Genomic DNA, 20,075 nt, shown 5'->3' with positions numbered 1-20,075 from the left:
TACCCTCTGAAATAAGGACCGTAAAGAATGTTGAACAGAGGTATTTGCAGAGGAACTATTTCCCGTTTGTGTGACTGATTTGTGAGGCGGTTATTGTTGTTTCTGCGGATTGGTCTCACAAGAATTCGAACTATACCTCTTCTCTTCCTCGTAAGTTCTGCCTCAGTCACTAATACAGACCATACATACCATTATGAGTTTTAAAGGTAGGCAAAATAAGATTGAAAACTAATGACTATTAGATGACAAATACGATTAGAAATTAAAACTTAAAGTTAACTTCAACTTTATATAATTTCATATATAAGCACTTAATATTTTCTTTGTTTGAAAAGCTTCAAGATTAAAATCTTCCATTTGTCCTTTTTATTAATTTATTTATTTATACTATATTATAACATAATAATAAACCAGTATCCAACAAATACAAATCAAACACAAAATAACTAACACTAAAATAAATTCAAAAATGGCTTTCTTACAATTAACTTCAGAAGTTCAACAACCATTTGTCATCCCATCATTGTCACCAGTCTCTCAACCAAACTCAAGAAAGAACTCTTGTGCAAGTGACTACTCAAATATTGCAGTGACAAGACCAAGAAAAGGTTCTTTGCCAGCACTATAAGTTATTAACAGCTTAATTCAAGAAAATTTCGAAATAGTTTGTTAAAAGTCTTTCAAATTTCTGACACTACACTACACTGGCATCATATCTAACTCCCTCTGCATGACGACTCTCAAGATCATATTCTCATTTTTACAAGGTTCTGGACTTTTTTAGCATTTATTATTACTATACCATTCTGTATACATATAAACATAATTATATAAATTTTTAAATTAATAAAAAAAATTTTATTATATTAATATTGATTATCCTAATTGTTTTTCTTCTTTATTTATTGACACTTTGTTAAGTTTAATATTATCATCACCACATCCACAGTCGTAATCTTCTAAGATGGTACTGCAATCATAATCAGGTTTTTCTAAATGTTTGTTAACTAAATTATGAATATGACATCCCCATAGTGCTGCTGAGGTTCTACTAGAGGTTTGAACCGGATATTTCTTGATCATCTTTTGAAAATGCTTAGAGCACTCTCCACAAGGATATAATTCAGCATATAAATTAATAAACATACTTAATTTACTTCTTTCATCCTCACTTGGTTCATCAGGAAACCTCGCTAGCAATGTATGGAAATATTTCCACGAGGCTCGTCCAAGAGCTTCTTTACTCTCTTGATCAGGCATCGATGGCATTATTATACCATCAATTTTTTTATCTTCACTAATTTTCTTACCTTGATTCCCAATAACTTCAGGTCCTGTCTCTTCAGTTACTACAACTTGCTTACCAACATCTTCACCTAATTTTTCGTTCTCATTAGATGTTACAACGACTGCTGGATCAACATTTTTAACATATGAAAGTTCTGGTGATGAGAAAAATATCCAAATACTAATCAATAGTAATATAATCACTATACGTAAAAGTATTGCTACTCTTCTACTAATTTTAAGTTTCATAGTGTTCAAACAAAGCAACCGCACTCTACTAAACCAATCAGAAATATACAAAAACCCATAATCATAATACCAATTTTAAAACAATATATATATATATATATCTTAATATTCGATTACATTTTATAGCTTATATTTATATTTTTTTATATTTTTTCCCTGTTTGTCTATTAATTTATTTTGATATCGATATCGCTTCTTACCTTCAAATTATCAAATTATCAAATTATCAAATCATTTAGATATTTATTAAATGCAAATTTTAACTTATTTGATAAAGGTTGATGAATTATAGATGAGGATGATATTAAGATAACTATAACAAGACAATATATTTACATATTCATTGGTGATTAGTTATCACAGGAATCAAATAGTTATCAAGTGAAGGATTTAAATTGCATAATAATAAGGGCAGCATGGATAAGAAAGGTATCAATACGATAGAGATAAGTGCTGCAAGGGAAATGCATTCAAGGACTATAAGTGCTAGGTTTCCTCAAAGAGGAAATGCAAATAGTGGGTCAACTAGTTTACCAAATTCTACTGTTTTGCCTAGTGCTTCTACAGCTGCTTCGTTCAGAAAACCTTTACCAATGAGACATATTTGTAATAATCCAAATAATCCACCTTGCGCAAATTGTGGAACAACTATAATACCATCACCAAAGGCTTCGTTGCCACTGGAAGATAATCCACAAATTACAATAAATAATTGGAAAATTTCAACTAGGAAGAAACCAATATTAAATTCAAAAGAATTAGATGATTGGGAAAGCAACAAGTTGAAAGGTTTGACTTTACCAGAAATGATATTTGGTAATAATGAAATTTTAATTGAAAATAAGGATAAGAACTGGGGGTTAAGATTTAATGCATTAGATGCCCTGAAAGAGGTTAAATTACAAGATTCAGGTGTGAGAGTATCTTATTCAAACAAATGGCTAGACTCAAAACATAAACAGAAAAAAATGGATAATTTAGATATTGATGCTTCATCTTTGAAAATAATACATAACTATGATTGGACTTACACAACACATTATAAAGGTACTGTCTTTGCACTAAATGGTGAAGAACAAGCTCCTTATGATTTCCATAGTGATGACAGTTTGCAACTGCCTATAGACAAGCTTTCAAAACCTGATAAAATTTTATTCTTTGACGATATGATATTATTTGAAGATGAATTAGCTGACAATGGTATTTCGATTTTGAATTCTAAAATACGTGTGATGAATGAGAGACTACTGTTACTTTCTAGATTTTTCTTAAGGGTAGATGAAGTTTTAATAAGAGTCATAGATACAAGAATCTATGTAGAATTTGATGACAATTATGTGATGAGAGAAACTAAAGTGTTTGAGGGCAATTATAATGACATTTTATCAAAACACAAACTGTCACATTCTCACGATCCTAAGGCTGTTCTAAGGGATAGTGATTGGGTCGCTGCTCATACTCCATTATTGAAAAGAGAATGCGAATTTATAAGATTCGATTAATCAGCATCGTTTTATGTTTCAATAATAAACTATAATTCTTATAGCATGTCATAAATCATTATATATATATATATATATATATATATATGTGTGTGTATGTAGACGTGTATATGCTTCTCTTTGAATATAAACATTATTCATCTGGTATGCAGGTATGCTTTCTTTCTAATTTAATGATGATTATACACAGTATTACGCTTTACTATCTCTTTTATCAGATATATATGTATTTGTATATATAAGTAGTCAAAACTATTCAACAGTTCTTTAAGATCAATTCAGCGGTTTTAACATCTTGCACACTTAATTCATTAGATTTAGCAATTTCATTAAGCTTGTTCTTGGATACTTCCAAAATATCCTTTTTCGTTCCCATAGCTTTACTTACAATTGCAATCAGCGACCAACCTTTTAAGAACATTTCATTTAATTCAATACTTCTTAATGCATTATTTAAACTTTCTTGTAATATCTGTGTCCTTTCAGATTTTGAAATTTTTTTGTTTAAACGGATTACTTTATAATAGAGAATTTCTGAAATTCTTACAAATGCAACATAATTGAATGGTTGAAGTAACACTACTTCTTCGTAACAATGTTTCGCTTGATCGAACTGCCCCAGTTTAAAATAAAGATTACCAATAAACCACCATAATTCGGCATCCAGTGGGAATTTTTCAACCAATTTCAAAGACTTATCTAAAACAATTTCCTGACTAGATGTAGTCAATTCCATTGAAAGTAATTTTTTTTGTAGTAATAAATAACTTAAAGAATCTGTATTGTATTCTAATTCACTTGCAATTAATTTAATAATAAATTCCTTAGATTTCTCATCACTTTCATTTATCTGTAGCAATGTTGCCTTCATGACATATAAAAATGGGGAATTCTCACCAAATTCGTCCCTTAAAGTATTATAAACCACTTCAGCTTCAATATCTTTACTCAAGTAAACTTCAACATTGAACAGCATTTCCATCAAGGACAAGTAAGAAACTTCATCTAATTTTGAATCATTTGCTTTCAAACAAATTTGTAAATCGTCATATAATTTCAGAAGGTCTTCAGGCCCATATTGAGTATATACCCTGGTGCTCCTTATAGTCAACAATCTCTCTCTCAATGCTTCCATCTTTGTTACTAACTTTTAACTTTATTCAGTAGTATATAATTCCCTTCCTTCAAATAAAAAAACCAGATAAAATCTCTATAGATAACTTCCCCGGTATAGTTTTCAACACTGAATCCAACAATATACCTTCAAATACACCTACTCAACAGACTTAATGAACTTTCAATCGAATCAAGAGCCTGTTAGAATCAATTAATCCTTTATAATTGCTGAATATTTAGATATTAACCATCGTTATTTTATCACCTTGGGTTCTTAAATTAGTTAGATATCAGATTTATCATTTGATATCATCATTAACGACATAAAATTTTTCAATAAAGAACATTTTACAATAGATGGCAAATTTATTCAAATTTAGAGATATATAAGACAAGTTTGGGATTGATTTGTATGTTTTATTTGGTTATATTCAAGTGAAACAAGACCTTAAGAGTATTGTTATTGTGACACTAGAGTGCTGAATTTATTCTTTTTTTGTTTTTGTTTTTGTAAGATATTATATTTTTTTAAATAATAGCTTCGAGTTTTTAACACATCGACAAGAAAGATATACCTGAATATTTAACACAAAACGGTATAGAAAAGAACCAAAAGAACGTATTCAATTGAGATCAAGTTAATCCATCATGTCTATTAATATTTGCAGAGATAATCATGATCCTTTTTACCGTTATAAAATGCCTCCTATTCAGGCTAAGGTCGAAGGTAGAGGTAATGGTATCAAGACAGCTGTCTTGAATGTTTCCGATGTTGCTCGTGCTTTAAACAGACCAGCTCCATACCTTGTTAAATATTTTGGTTTTGAATTGGGTGCTCAGACATCTATTTCTGTTGATAAGGATCGTTATTTGGTTAACGGTGTCCATGAACCAGCTAAATTACAAGATGTTTTGGATGGTTTCATTGCTAAATTCGTTTTGTGTGGTAGTTGTAAGAATCCAGAAACTGAAATTGTCATCACAAAGGATGAAGATTTAATTAGAGAATGTAAAGCCTGTGGTAAGAGAACTCCAATGGATTTGAGAAATAAATTGTCTTCATTTATCTTAAAGAACCCACCTGATTCTATTGGTGGTAAGAAGAAGAAATCCGCAACTGCTTCTGCCAACGTTCGTGGTGGTGGTGTTTCTATTAGTGATATCGCTCAAGGTAAGTCTCAATCTAGTGGTAGTGCTGGTACAGCTACCGATTCCATCAAAGAAGATGACGACGATGATGAATTAGCTCGTCAAATCAATGCTGCTGCCTCCAGTTTACAAGAAATTGAAGTCAAAGATGATGAATGGGCTGTAGACATGTCTGAAGAAGCCATCAGAGCTCGTGCTAAAGAACTACAAGTCGATTCTGGTGCTGTCAGTCGTGAATTTACTAAATTAGAAGAATTCGGTGAATGGATCTTGAAAGAAGCTGGTGAAGATAAGAAAAACTTACCATCCGATGTTGAATTATATAAAAAAGCTGCCGAATTTGATATACTAAAAGAACCAAAGATTGCTTGTGTCTTAGCTCAATGTATCTTTAGTGAAGATATTGTAAATGAAGTTTCTGAACATACTTCATTCTTCAACAAAGTTTTCACTTCCCCAGAATACGAAAGAAACTTTTTGGGTGGTATTGAAAGATACTTAGGTTTAGAACACCAAGAATTGATCCCTCAATTGCCAAAAGTTTTAGTTCAATTGTACAATAATGATATTATTTCTGAAGATGAAATCATGTCCTTCGGTGCTAAATGTTCCAAGAAGTTTGTTCCAAAGGATATTTCCAAGAAGGTTCGTAGAGCTGCTAAACCATTTATCACCTGGTTAGAAAATGCAGAAAGTGACGAAGAAGAAGAAGATAGCGACGATGAAGAATAAATGAAACCATATTCTCCAAAGTATAGTATAATATAATATAATATAATATAATCTAACATAAAAAATTAAAATATTTATCCTTCAAAGAAAGAGAGAAAAAAAATATAAAACAAATTCAAAAGGCTAAAAATAAAATGAATTAATGTTAATAATAATGGTTTTTTAAATTTATAAAGTATACCAACAAAATAGTTAATCGTGTCATTTCCAATTTTACTTTATTTGTGTGTTTTTTTGTTTCCTACAAGTTATTAACATATTTAGTATTTTATTGGGCATATGTAGTGTATAGAATTACATAGAATTAAATAGAATTAATTTCAATATCTAAAATTAATTATAACTAAAGATCACCTCACCTATTCATCTGTTTCTGTCAATCACATTCGATCTTAATTGCTTATTGACTAAACTGCTTTCAATATTTACCATCTTACCGGTATTGATTCTTTGGCATCGCGATAACTAGTTTAACAAATATTTAAACAATCACAATGATATATCTCTAACAGTAAATTAAAGAAAAACATAACTTCAATGTATTGATAGAAAATATAAAAACAGGATATCAATAGCTAATATTTATGATTTTTATAATAGAGTTATCGATTAGCTAACGAAGGTTTATTGTATCTCAGTATCAGTCCATCTTTTCCTATTTGATTCTTATTACGATTAAGCTATAATGTTAAAGTTAGCTGACAGAATTGGAAGTTTCCAGAAAACATCAACAAGAAATGGTAAGAAATACAGATGGAGATACACTTTAATTCCATCGAATATGCTGGCAAGATTGGGTTTTTATTATTCTCCTGGGGTCAATGATAGTAATGGAAAATTCGATGGGAATGCTGTCAGTTGCATGCATTGTAAGACAACTTTATTTAATATCGGACATTGTAGGTCTAAAAAAAGAGATATATTAGAAACGTTAATTAATATTTTACAGTATCATTTGGAGATAAGTGAAGAATTGTGCATGCTAGCTTCCTTAAAATTTAAAATCCTCAGTGAATTTAATTCAAAGAAGAACATTGAAAATATAGAATGGAGCAAAGATAAGTACTTTAATAACCCATTCTCTAATGAGTTACAAATATTTAGAGAAAGTACCTTTGAAGAAGAATGGGATGCTGAAAGTTCAAAGTTATCGATTGAGAATATGGCAAAAGCTGGATTAATCAAATATGATAATTCATACACCGGTTTTGAAGATGAAGTAGATGATCTTACAACTGATGCATGCTACTGTATATATTGTACAAAAATCATGGCATCGTGGCAAGATGAAGATAATCCATTGGAAGAACATTATAAATGTTCTTATGGTGGGAGGTGTTATTTTTTTGAACAACTAAACAAAACAGAGGAATTCAAACAACTCTTTGAAGAATGGAATTTAAAATATCCAGATCTTGAAAACATACATCAGGAAATAGTACTAGATAAAGAAGAAAAGATAGACAATAACGTAAACGAAAATAAGAAGAATAACCAAGAAAAGAAAAACGAAGATACAAATTCATTAGAGCCTCCAACAATTATACAGTCATCGCCATTAAGGAAGAGAAGAAGACTTAAGAAAAGTTCTACACAAATGTTAAGAGATTCTGGAGATAATGATGAAATATTAACAGATGGGAGTGATGGTCACCCTAATAGAGATAAAGCATTGGTAATTAAATTTAAAGAGCATGTAAATAAAGCGAAAGGAAAAGGCAGAAGAAATCGATTATTAGATGACAGTATCGATGACCTAAGTTTCAGCAACCAAGGTCAAGATGGTTTTGATCTACCGCCAATATTGGCTTCTGTGGGAAATGATATATTGCCCCATGAAATTACCTTAAAGAGCAGTAGGCCTGCAACACCAGGGCTAAATCCAAGTACTTCTCCAGGATTATTGACATCATTAACACCTGAAAAAGTAGAAATTTCAAAAAGTGTAACCAAGTTAGAAGATATACAATTAAATGATGATTTGAGTTCGGATAATTACTCGTCCTCATCGTCTTCATCAATTTCATCATCTACAAGTACTAACTCAACCCCCATTCAAAGTCCAAAATTATCAAATAGAGGAGATCTACACTCAATCAGTTTGCGTTCTCACCTTAGGCATCTCTAATAATGAAAACTCGATGAATGAAATCATCCAAACTACAAATGAGAAAAACAATGAATCTGATCGTTGGGATAACAAATCGAAGAATTCTGATAATGTCAAGCTTGAACTCTCTAAAACGGAAGAATTGCGGGTAGAGTCTATATCTAATAATGATTGTTTTAACGATAATAATGACAATACAAACGACAACAATGAACATGAAAATGATATAGAAAATGATATAGAAAATGATATAGAAAATGGAAACTCTACAGGTATGGTAATTTCCGACCTTTCAAATCTTGATGCCGGTACTCCAATTAATATTATTGACACAAGCACACATTCTGAATCTGTCAGTTTAGATCCTGCCTCTCCGGGGAAGTCTGACGGTCCCATAGATTCTTCCACAATGGAGTTCAAAAAGGAAAAAATATTTGTTAAGTATTCTGATTCAGACAATAAGCAGGATAATATAGAACAACCTGATCTTGTTGTCAGCATTGTTAAAGATGAACTCACTTTTCAACCAATTAATACAACTGTAGAAGAAATCGAAGCTATAGATCATAATACATTGGTGGTCAAGACATATTTTCAGGATTTGTTGAGGTATATAAATAATGGTGATGTGACACTAGCAAATGATAGTGATGGGGAGTTAAACTTTTTTATTAACAGAATGCCAAAAGATGAGTTAGAGTGCACTTTCAATCAGTGGATTGACAAAAAAGTTATCCAAATAAGGGAGGAATTTAATAATAGCATTAACAAGAAAATTGAAATATTAAAAAGAAAATTTGAAGAGAAAAGGAGAGAAATAGAACAGTTAGAAGATGAGGATAAGATTTATGAACTTGCGAGAAAATTGAAAATAATTGAATGAACAAAAATAATATTTGTTTTGTTGCAAATACCATAAAATTTGGTTATCATTATTAAATTAAAGTTTTATATATCGTTAAAAGTATTATTTATTATTAAGTAGTGTAACATTAGAATTATTAAAATTAAACATCATTAGTAACCATATCCGTTAGAGGTATTACTCTTAGTTGGATCTAAAGTTGAAGTATTACTATTATAGTTAGTCAAACTTAATTTTGGTAAAGATAAAATGGTACCATTATTTAAGGTTAACATATCAAATTGAGAACTAAAATCTTCATTTCCCTTGAAAACATTATTACTGCTTGAACCTCCATTATTATACCCGCCAGGAAACATACCCGGATAATTAAAGTATCCAGCTCCAGAAACTGAACCTCCTTGTATTGGTGCTTGTGTTACATTTACTGTAGGGATTGAAGTCCCAGCAGCCGCACTACCAGTTCCATTTTGTCTTGAACCATTGCTTAAAATGCTCGAAGTAGAGACTTGTCTCATATGATTAGCGACATCTTGATTAAATGAATGAGAAGCAGTTGGATGATGTCTGGTTGTAGCACTAGGTGATTGAGCTACAATTGATGAAAGACCAACTTCCTCCATCAATCTATGATGGTGATGAGAAGAGGTAGACTCTAGTAAAATGGAACGAACCATTTTTACAGCATGTGATCTTAATTCTGGATCTAAAGTAGCCATTGAAAGAATTTTATAAACAAAAGTATGACCATAATTCGAATCAGATAAAATCAAACGTAAATTCTCAGTTGGTTCTTCAGTTTCTTTATTTCCAAAAATTGAATTCAAAATAATAATTTTTGATTCATCATCACCACGATAATTCAGCATTTTTAGAATTGTCAATGAAGCTAGTCTATGACATGCTAATTCTACAATGTTTTTAACCAATCTCGATGCCAAAATTGTGTATCTATTAGCTAACGAACACGTATCTAGGAACCAAGTCACCAACAAAGTACCATTGCTATTGGTGGTCAAATAATCAGCGTATAATACAATGGTTGCACTTAATATTAATGTCTGCTCTTTGGTTACAATATCCGTTGCTTCCAAACAAGCTCTGACAGCTCTAGCACCATATCTACTTTGTACGATTACCCAAAAGTTTGATAAGATGTTTTCAAAAATAAAATTGTTCCATGGGAAGCCAAATTTCAAAACACATTGAATAACATAGTTACCAAACTGATCATTGAATAATGGTGTGCAATAATCTCTGACACCATTTGCAACCAATTTAATTTGCCTTGGACTATGAGCCATTGTTATCATTTTTTGGCAAGCCCAGGTACCATTTTTATGCACACCCATAGAAGTTAGGTATTTAGAAGTCTTTCGTAACATGATATCCTTAATGATGTCAGACGAATGTTCGAATAATTTTTGAACAATAGTGTTACCAATGTAATCAGAACATAATTCTGGCAATTCGTCTAGCATTACCATCGCAAGTTGTTCAATTTCTAGGCTTGAGAGTTGGTCTGCATCAATATTCTTACGAAGTTCACGTAGCTTTGGAGCATCAAATTCTTTACTTGCTAAATGTTCAGGTAATGGTCCAAAATTATTGGTATCAGAACTCGATTTATTATTTAAAGCATTATTAATGATGTAATCAGATCTGGAGGAATCATATTCACAACTAAAGGTTGAAACCATTTCCTTCAATTCTTCAGATCTTGCTTCAAAAGTAGGCGGAGGTAAAGGAAATGGACATAATTCTTTCTCATTTGTAGATATATGGGTACTAGAATGGTTAAAATTGGAATTTATATTCGTTTGTTGTTGTTGCTGTTGTTGCTTTTGATTGAAAATAGGGATTGAAAGATTACCCTGTTGCTGAAATGTCAGGGAACCATTGTATAATTGTTCATGTAATAAAGGTTGGTTAGCTGTTTCGGATGCCAAAAATGTTTTGTTTGATGGCAAGTTAACTTGCTGTTGATGCATTGGCAATATTTTTGCAAAGAAAACAGAACTTTGTGCTCCCATCATGGAAACCTCCTTACCTTGTAAATCATCCATTGCTTTCATTGAGGCGTCAATAGAAGAGAATTCAACTAATGCCATATTCAACCCACTCAAAGTTCTTGCAGAAACAACATCACCATACTTAGAACACAGCGTTGCTAAGGAGGTACTAGTCAAGTTTATTGTATTTATCAAATGTGCTTGTTGTTGTTGCAAAGAGAAAACGTTGGAGATAGAAATTGTATCAGTTGGTAGCAAGTTTGTGATTCTATTAATTGGAGGAACTGATGGATCCATCGTTACCCAGTTGATAGAGACTGGATCAATATCATCAGCGACAAGGGGTGGGTGTGGTTGCTGTGGTTGCTGAGTGGATGAGAAAGTTGCTTGCCTTTGTCTCTGGGATTGTTGGTCATACGTGGCATCAATATAAATACTAGAAGCATTTGAAGTAGCTCTTTGTCTATTTATTGTTCCACCGGTGTTTGCCCATGAAGAGTTAGGAACTGACAAAGTATTTAAATTTGGAGAACTATTTGCTGCATGTTCATAATAATTAGATGAATTTGGAAATATATGCACATTGTTAGTTCTGTTCATTAGTTGTGGATTATTTTCGATTTGATTATCAGGCATATCAATATTACTTATAGTATCATGAGAAGTAGTTGTTGAATAGTGTGAAGGTACAGGATTTGTAAAATGAGAACTATTTGTATCGACTATGTTTGAATTGGGATTATTTGACCAAATTGTACTTGCAGGGACAGTTTGCTGTTGCATTACTGAGGACAAAGAAGTGATTTGTGAAGACATTGTATTATTTCTTGATCTTGAGACTGTTTGTGGGATAAAACCATCTAATGCATACGAGTCAGTTGAGTTTCTAGATTGATCTAAAAAAAAGCTTGTCGCATCTGGGAAGTTAACTAAACTGTCCAATTCTTGGGAAGAAATGATGGAACTTGAACTCGCTAGTGGTACACCTGGTGCACTCATACTTGTAATTGTAGTTTTACCTCTTGGTAATGTAGCTTGCATATCTCTTAAATCTACAAGGACATCAGAACTACCATTACTTTGGGTTTCTGAATCACTATTTTTACCAGATGATTTCTTTTTTGAATGATGCAGTCTTGCACTAATAGATGGCAAAAGGTTGCTCAAGGTATTTGAAATTTTACCAGTACGAGCTCTATAAGAGCCTAATTTTTGTTGATCATTTTGATTACCAGAACTTTTTATATCTTCTTCATAGATAGGTATAGTAACACCTGGATCGATGACTTCAGGGATATTCGAGAGGGTATTTCCCTGTGCTTGTATCTGTTGTTTCTTTTCCATGGAAGTATAAGCTTAAAAGATGTGATTAAAATTCGATGTTGCCAAAGGAGTAGTAGAAATCTAAATTTTGTTGCACTGCAAATAGACGATTCTTGAAGATTTATCAAAATTCAAAATCAGATAGAATTAACTAGAACGAACAAAAATTAACCAAAAAAAACAACAACTTCTAATGAAAGGTATATTAGCACTTTAACAGAAATCGGTATTAAGAAGGTCAATAGTTGCTATTGTAATATAAACTATCTTTGAATTTAATGAACTTTAAGGATATTTCCTTTTATGAAACAAACAGTAGCAAAATAACAGTTTCAAAAATCTAATACAAAAAAAGTTATCTTACAGTTTACAGACACTAACTATTCTTGATTTCAACTCAAAACAGTTATGTGACGGATAAATTGTTTCAGGATTGTTTGTTGTAGGGCAAAGGAAAATATAAAAAGTTAGATTAATAATTAAATATTAAAAATCAAAAAAATAAAATTAAAAATCAAGACTATATTGTAAAACTAACAGCTGAACTGAACAATAACAGATTCGATTCCTTTTGATTTGATTTGATTTGATTTGATTTGATTTGATTTGATTTGATTTAATCTAATTTAACTTTATATTATAACAACAATTGTGAAATAAGTAATCAATCAATCTAATAAAAACTAATCTAGAAGACTAGACAGATCAAACTTTGAACACGAATTCCAAACTTAAAACTCAAAAAGAATATAAAAAAACAAAACTCAAATGAAATTACTAATGAATTTCGATTAAAGTTGATGAACTACAATATCAACTCGAATTCGAACTCGAAAATAAACTAAAAAAATAGTGCTTAAACTTTAGTTGAAATTTTAATTCTATGTTGGTTAGTTAATTTAGTTCGAAAACTACAAAAGTTTCCAGAATGTGATTGTTACTTTCTTAAGATGGTATACCTACGTACGTAATAGTTAAAATTTTAAGTGAGAGAAGGAAGACCTCTCTCATTAATTAAGAAAAAAACCGCAAGTTATGTTAGATGATGAATCAATCAACTAATTAATATATTCTAAAGGTATTGTACTTGGTGTATCAATTTGGAACTTTGCCTTTGATTGTATGGTTGTTAATCAAAGAAAGAGAGAGAGAGACTACTGCAGGATTCCTCGATTTCCAACCCACCAACAAAAAAATGTATACTATTTTGATATGGATTTTGTAACATATCCACTATCTTATCGGGAAAATTCACCCTACAAAATTGAAGTTGTGGTTGTAGTTATAGTTGTAGTTCAGTTAATATCTGCAAGCTTGTTATAAATTGTATAAGCCATTGTCTTGTTGTGATACAGGTTTATTTTGCTCGTATCTTTTTTTTTTCTTTTATTTTATATTGTCTGCTGGGTGGTCCATGGAATTACTGTCGTAAAAAAAAAGAAAACATATTTACAGAGGCATCCCTCAGTTAGGTTCTCTGCAAAAAAAACAACCATAACTTTCTTATAGCCAACATCCCGTCCCATATCAGAATTAGCCCCCATTTGTTATCACGTGATAATGATAATCAAACTTAACATATTTTATTTTATACTAATTGGTGGAATTGACATGAGGGTAAAACAGTAGTAGAGAACTGAAGGTCAAAGCATCTTTGCCATAGATACATCCATAAGCTATATAATGGTGGGATCGATCTTTCTCGTTTCTTTTTAAAAATCTTTGTTTTTTTGATTTATCTATTATATTTGGAGCTCTTAACAACCGTCAAGAAGAAACCAGGAAATTTTATATATATATATTGATTACCGGATACTATGATTGGATTCATTCTACATGTATAGGCCTATGCCAATTTTTGATTCATTTCTTATAAATATATTATATTTATATAGGAGTGATAACAGATACAATGGTGAGATTTTTTGAGTTATTTTGTATCATTAAATAATTAAAGTGACCGGGGAAAGGGTTTGTATAGAAAAAGAAAAATTACTTAATACTCTTGAAGTGTATCGATAATCTTAGAATTAAACATTACATTTAAATGTCCAGCTAAACTTATCATCAAGATGTGATATTTCAATAGTATCGAGAACATTACTTATGGAGATTGCTTGACCTTTGTTAATCTCTTTGACGCTTATTAAATTCTATCATATGTATATATATATATATATATATATATAACTCATAAGCTTTTCATATTTTCTTATTTTTTTATCTAAGAATTCTTGATCTACATCTATGTCAGTAGAATCCATAACATATGTACAATGCTAAGAAACTAACTCTATTTGAATTAAGTTTGGAGAAGCATGAAAATTATTGGTATTGAGTAAATATACAGTACTAGTAACCCTAAAATTGATTTCATAATTAATGTCATCTGATCTAAATCTTAAACCTGTAACTTTGATTGAAATTACAGTTAAAGACATAAACATGAGTTTTTACTATTTCCTATTTAGGGAAGCTGGTTCCTTATTCAGAAATTCTATTTTATGTTTTTACATATTTGCCTGATTAGTCTTATAGAGTTCTCAGAAACGCGATATCCCTTTTAGGAATCATGTAAACATTTACATCATTGAAAAAGGAAATTCGATGTTTTCGATTTAGAATCTTGACAGACTAACGATTGTGTAATAAACAAAACTATTAACATACATAGTTCTTTTGTTATTTTTAATTTCAATCAGCTTCAATTAATTAGTTCAAACCCTTTATACAATTCTTTGTTTCACTATTCAATTTTCAAATTTGTTTTGTTTTGTTTTGTTTTTAATCAATAATTTTTCATTGTAATCAATTATAGTCAAAATAAATAAATAAATAATTATAAATCATATCTTATTACCATTCAATCTACAAGAAAGTATTCTTCAGTTATACTACTTTAATTTGAGAAGTTTTTATTCTCAGAAAGATAAAAAACACCAATCATTTAACTATGATACCCAACGATGCAGAAGGTGCAATGGATTCCCTTCTTAAGGAAATTGACCATGAAATGGAAGTAACAATTGGCACCATCGATGCCCAAGAAGACCATTCGAAACAAAAAGAAGAAACTGAAGCGACAAATCAACAAACTTGGAAACTACCATTACAAGATATTGGCGATGAGACAATGGATATGTTAGTTAAACATAATACAAAAAATAACGTCATAAATCCGAATTTCAACAAGAAAGATGTGGACACTAATGAATCTCCCAAAAATAACAACGATAAAAATGTTGTTTTCAATGATAATGTACAATTGCTTGAACTTTCAGCTAATATGGATGAAAGTGTTTTAATGAGTACACCAACAAAATCTGACATTGATATATCTCCAAACAAAGTATTAATTAATTTAGGTGATGACATAGCAAATGAATCTAATGAAGATAATAAATTACCATTAGATAATAAAACTGAAAGTGAAGATTCTGATTTAGTTTCGACAATGCTACTATCCAAAATACCCATTACTCATACTGAAAACATTAATGACTTTTATGAAAAAAAATCTACTGATATCAGAGCTTCCACAAGCAGAATTTCTTCTGTATCCTCAGATATAGAAGGAACTCCTTTACCCACTACAGTTCAAACTGATCAATTTGAATTGTTGAAACAAGCTATGAAACAAACTTTCGAAGAAGACAACAATTCTAATATCGATATTTCTCCATTGAAAGAATCCCTATTATCTTCTGAATTAAAAACCAAACAAAATTTATCAATTGAGCAAAATGAAGAAACTTCTGTTGATTCAATTGATAACTCAGTCATACACAATTCTGAATACGAGGTCCACGCCAGAAGTAATGAAAGAGAAGAAGAAAACGAAAACGACTTCGAAAATTCAATCGAAGATTTAGAAATTTCAACTCATGTCATTGAGAAATCTCCTTCAATTGAAGCTATTTCAACTTTGGACCCTAATACAGACAATAATAAAGAACATTTTATAATTAATAATATTACTAAGGATAGTACATTTATAGAGGTTACATCTGATTCTAAAATCCAAATTGATTTAAAAGACTCTCCAGAAAATACTTTACATACCAATGAAGACCAAAAAGAAGCTAATACAGAAAATGTAGCGTCTGAAACTAATATTAAAGAAACAGATCAAGTTATTCATATACCCACACTAACTGAAGAAGAGATTTCTACTATAACTAACATTACAAATGATACAGAAACTACCGAAGAAGGTTCCAAAGCTGAGGAAGATGCAAAGAATTCAGATGTAAGCAATTCTCAGAACTCTGAATCCATTAATACAACAATCACAAATTCTCTCATCGGTATTGATCAAAACTTGACTAATAAATCTTCTGACATTACCAATGATTACGAGGAACCACCAAAGGAAAATGAACTCAAGAGCAGTCCGGATGTTATTGAAAAAGGTCATAGTTCTATAGAACACTTTGATGATGAAAAAATTACAAACAGTAGCGCTTTAGGTACATCAAATTATATATCTATTCCTTTGGACACATTGCAAGAAGCTACTCCTGTTACTGATTCTGGTAAAACATTTGAATTACAAAACCAAGATTCTGATAACATCAACTCGGAACGTATTCAAAATCTAAATGGCAGTACACCGGTTGAGGAAAAATTCAATGCTGATGATGAATTGTTGAAAACAAACCAATCTCACATCACTCAAAATAAAGATAAATCCAATATTAATGAAATTGATAATAGTGGTACTACATCCATTGTGAGTGACCATGTTGTTGCTCCTATTCTACCACCATTACCTAAAATTGACAAAATATTTATCGATGATCCATTTGGAGAGGAATATGATATCTCAAATGACTCAATTGATTTAACAAAGTCAACAAGACCCGGTGATTATCTATCTATATGGCATATTCAAGAAGAAGAACTGAAACAAGTTTCCCCAGCATCAACAACAAATTCACAATTTTCCAATCGCATCCTGTCTAATGCAAGTTCCAATGCATCTGCCGAATCAAGGATCTCTTCAACTGCATTCAAGTTCAAACCAAGAATTGTTAGCAGAAGTAGATATATTAACCCAGAGAGCAGAGTTAACAGTTTTAACATTTCCGAAGAAATGATATTACCTCAATTATATGGTGCTTTAGATCCAATGAGAAGGAGTTCTAGGATGTCAAGAACAATACAAAATTCAATCAAAGCCAATAGACAGAAGAGTGAACAATATGCTGGTACTAGAAAGTATTCTATAGAAATACAACCTAACCAGGAAAGTAGAATTTCCAGCAGAATTATTAGCAATAAGTTGGAAGAAGTTAGTTCCGAAAATGACAAGGTGGAGACCATGAATAATTCAATTACAATGGATGGAAGTTTCCAATTATTACCTTCATTTCTTGATAATTCGTTTGGCGAGCAGCTAGATTTGACCTTTTCTAAATTTGCAAAGGATGTATTATCACTTCGTAGTTCATCTTTGGCCCAATCTGAGATACATGACAATAGTATAAACATCTGGGGTGAAGATAATTTTATTGGAAATACATCTAAAAACAATGATCACAATGCAATGTTGGATTCCAAAAATAAATTATTGGAAGTCACAGATGATGAGAAAAGCATCTCTGAGTCTATCAATAAAGATATCTTTGCTGACGGTATTTTGAAAAGTTCTATTTTCAATGATATTACTGTTAGCCGTGGATTAAATATCAATGGACTTGATGTTGATTTAAGTGATTCTGAGAGTGTTAGAGTTAGTCTCTTAACAGCGGAAACTGATGCAAGTGAATCTGGTACTCCAATTAAGAATACTGTGAAAGATTCTCATGTTAGTAGTCCATTTAAGGTTGTTAATATAAGTAAATGGAAAAACCAAGATGGCCCTGAAAGCGATCATGAAGTCGAAGAAATTGCAGAAATTCAAATTGAAGCTGAGAAATCTTCGGAATCAATAGCCGACATTTCACCAATTAAGATGAAACCATTTGTTGATACAGTTGTGATAGAAGAACCTTCTCAAACCGCTTTAGTCGATGCTGGTAGTTTATATTTAAAACTAAAAGGTTGTCTAAATATTAAATTAACTGGAATAAAACATCACGACGCCAGATATTGTTTTGAGTTCGATAACGGTAGAAATAGTATTCAAACAGCATGGGCTGTTATTCCGTCTGATGGTGACATTAGGGTCAACCATGATTTTGAAAGTACTGTTTTCGAGGTTGGATCCAAACTTTACGTCACATTAAAGTGTAAATATACTCCACCAAAGACAGAAATTGTTGAGGTAGTGGAAAAGGTTTTGATCCCAAAAAAAAAATTATTTGGTAAGGCAGAGTATAAGTATGAGAAAAGGTTTGTTCAAAGAGACAGTAAGAAAGATGAGTGGAATAACTTATTTGCAAGAGATGGTTCTTTTGGTCGTGCTGAAGTTTTATTGGATCACACCTTTTTAAATAGTGTCAAATATAATAAAAGAAACTGTACATTTGATATGATGAATGAGTGGACTAGATTGAATGATAAAGAAAATATCGAAAATGTTTTTAACATTCCAAGAAAGCCAAAATATAAAGTAGCTGATCTGAAAATGGAAGTATGTTACTTAGATAGAGTGTCTAACAAAGAAGTATTCCCAGTATCATTTGATAAATGTGAAATGATCATTAAGAAATACAAGGAACAACTACTGATTTCCAAAGAAGGATATTTAATGCAAGAAGGTGGAGATGTATGTAATAATTTGGTTAGAAGATTTTTCAAATTGCAAGGTACTGATTTAATTGGCTATCACGAAGTTAGTAATTTACCAGTGGTTACTATCAATATGTTAAAGGTTATTGACGTTGTTAGTTCTGATGATTTGAAAGAAGAAGAAGGAAAACAAAGATCAGGTAATAGTAAAAGAAACTTTACTGATCATGTTTTATTTGGTGGGTGCATTCAATTGGTATTTACCGATGAAGAAGTTATTAATCTATATGCTGACACATCAGCACAAGAAAAAATTGAGTGGTATTCTAAGTTAAAGAAAACAGTTGATTTAAATATTTGCCATCAACCATGGGTTACTAAATTAGCGGAAGCCCAAAAACTTGAAGAATGTTAACACTATCAAATATGTATTACCATAAATAATAATATGTATATGGATAGCTATTAGATGTAAAATAAATATGATACAAAATATATAAACCGTTTTCCCAATAAATAATGAATAAAATAAAATGAAATACAAATACAAATACAAATACAAATAACAGGGTTTGAAGTTTGATGTTTATCAAATATGCAAAGTAGATGATATATTTGGATGCTTGAAATTTTTATCAAAAATATGTTTTGCTAAATTTATAAGAAATTTCTTGAAATCTAACTTTGTCAAAATAATCTTGATCAATATTTTTATAATTGCTTGAAACATTTGAAGAATATCTTGAAAGTTTTGTATTTATGGTTTTCAGAAATCTTCTTTCTTTTTTAGTGAAATCTTTAAATTTATTATTGTTACTATGATTAGTACTATGCTTTGTTTTATTTTTATCTTTCTTTTTTTTATTAATTTTATAATTGGTATTGTAAATCGTCGAAGAATCTATAATTGCCAATTCTTCTAATATATCATATGGTCGTATTCTTGGTATATTACTGTTATTGCTGTTATTTTTCTTTTTCGTGTTAATATTAGTTTGAGATCCATGGGATGAAATACAGAGATCCTCTTCTTCTGGTGGGCCTAATAATGAAGG

General features: G+C 30.8%; 8 protein-coding genes and 1 further gene across 8 annotated transcripts, besides 2 other annotated features; 5 read left to right on the top strand and 4 right to left on the bottom strand.

The window, feature by feature from the left end:
- Positions 1 to 469: 469 nt before the first annotated feature.
- SPO24 (Spo24p) lies at positions 470 to 628 on the top strand (the record flags this gene model as incomplete). Its single annotated transcript, XM_001644396.1, has 1 exon — positions 470 to 628. The coding sequence occupies one exon, from the start codon at positions 470 to 472 to the stop codon at positions 626 to 628; it is 159 nt and encodes a 52-aa protein (XP_001644446.1).
- A 248-nt stretch (positions 629 to 876) lies between these two features.
- ERV2 (flavin-linked sulfhydryl oxidase) lies at positions 877 to 1,536 on the bottom strand (the record flags this gene model as incomplete). The annotated part of the gene is made up of 1 exon (XM_001644395.1): positions 877 to 1,536. One exon carries the CDS (start codon positions 1,534 to 1,536, stop codon positions 877 to 879), a length of 660 nt encoding a protein of 219 aa, XP_001644445.1.
- A 416-nt stretch (positions 1,537 to 1,952) lies between these two features.
- Positions 1,953 to 3,038, top strand: TIP41 (Tip41p; the record flags this gene model as incomplete). Its single annotated transcript, XM_001644394.1, has 1 exon — positions 1,953 to 3,038. The coding sequence occupies one exon, from the start codon at positions 1,953 to 1,955 to the stop codon at positions 3,036 to 3,038; it is 1,086 nt and encodes a 361-aa protein (XP_001644444.1).
- A 256-nt stretch (positions 3,039 to 3,294) lies between these two features.
- EMC2 (Emc2p) lies at positions 3,295 to 4,173 on the bottom strand (the record flags this gene model as incomplete). Its single annotated transcript, XM_001644393.1, has 1 exon — positions 3,295 to 4,173. One exon carries the CDS (start codon positions 4,171 to 4,173, stop codon positions 3,295 to 3,297), a length of 879 nt encoding a protein of 292 aa, XP_001644443.1.
- A 629-nt stretch (positions 4,174 to 4,802) lies between these two features.
- On the top strand, positions 4,803 to 6,035 carry TIF5 (translation initiation factor eIF5; the record flags this gene model as incomplete). The annotated part of the gene is made up of 1 exon (XM_001644392.1): positions 4,803 to 6,035. One exon carries the CDS (start codon positions 4,803 to 4,805, stop codon positions 6,033 to 6,035), a length of 1,233 nt encoding a protein of 410 aa, XP_001644442.1.
- Positions 6,036 to 6,720: 685 nt separating this feature from the next.
- Positions 6,721 to 8,160: a sequence feature (similar to hypothetical protein; correction of possible frameshift sequencing error~similar to Saccharomyces cerevisiae BIR1 (YJR089W)).
- Kpol_520p4 lies at positions 6,721 to 9,028 on the top strand (the record flags this gene model as incomplete).
- Positions 8,162 to 9,028: a sequence feature (similar to hypothetical protein; correction of possible frameshift sequencing error~similar to Saccharomyces cerevisiae BIR1 (YJR089W)).
- Positions 9,029 to 9,162: 134 nt separating this feature from the next.
- On the bottom strand, positions 9,163 to 12,366 carry PUF2 (Puf2p; the record flags this gene model as incomplete). The annotated part of the gene is made up of 1 exon (XM_001644391.1): positions 9,163 to 12,366. The coding sequence occupies one exon, from the start codon at positions 12,364 to 12,366 to the stop codon at positions 9,163 to 9,165; it is 3,204 nt and encodes a 1,067-aa protein (XP_001644441.1).
- A 2,932-nt stretch (positions 12,367 to 15,298) lies between these two features.
- Kpol_520p2 (uncharacterized protein) lies at positions 15,299 to 19,435 on the top strand (the record flags this gene model as incomplete). Its single annotated transcript, XM_001644390.1, has 1 exon — positions 15,299 to 19,435. One exon carries the CDS (start codon positions 15,299 to 15,301, stop codon positions 19,433 to 19,435), a length of 4,137 nt encoding a protein of 1,378 aa, XP_001644440.1.
- Positions 19,436 to 19,655: 220 nt separating this feature from the next.
- Positions 19,656 to 20,075, bottom strand: IME1 (transcription factor IME1; the record flags this gene model as incomplete). The annotated part of the gene is made up of 1 exon (XM_001644389.1): positions 19,656 to 20,075. A coding segment is annotated over one exon (420 nt), but the record flags the coding sequence as incomplete, so codon positions are not given.

The sequence above is a fragment of the Vanderwaltozyma polyspora genome, genomic scaffold (assembly GCF_000150035.1).
Source record: "Vanderwaltozyma polyspora DSM 70294 KpolScaffold520 genomic scaffold, whole genome shotgun sequence".
NCBI lineage: Eukaryota > Fungi > Ascomycota > Saccharomycetes > Saccharomycetales > Saccharomycetaceae > Vanderwaltozyma > Vanderwaltozyma polyspora.
Note: the sequence above shows the minus strand (reverse complement) of the source record. Positions and strands in the feature narration are given on the sequence as shown.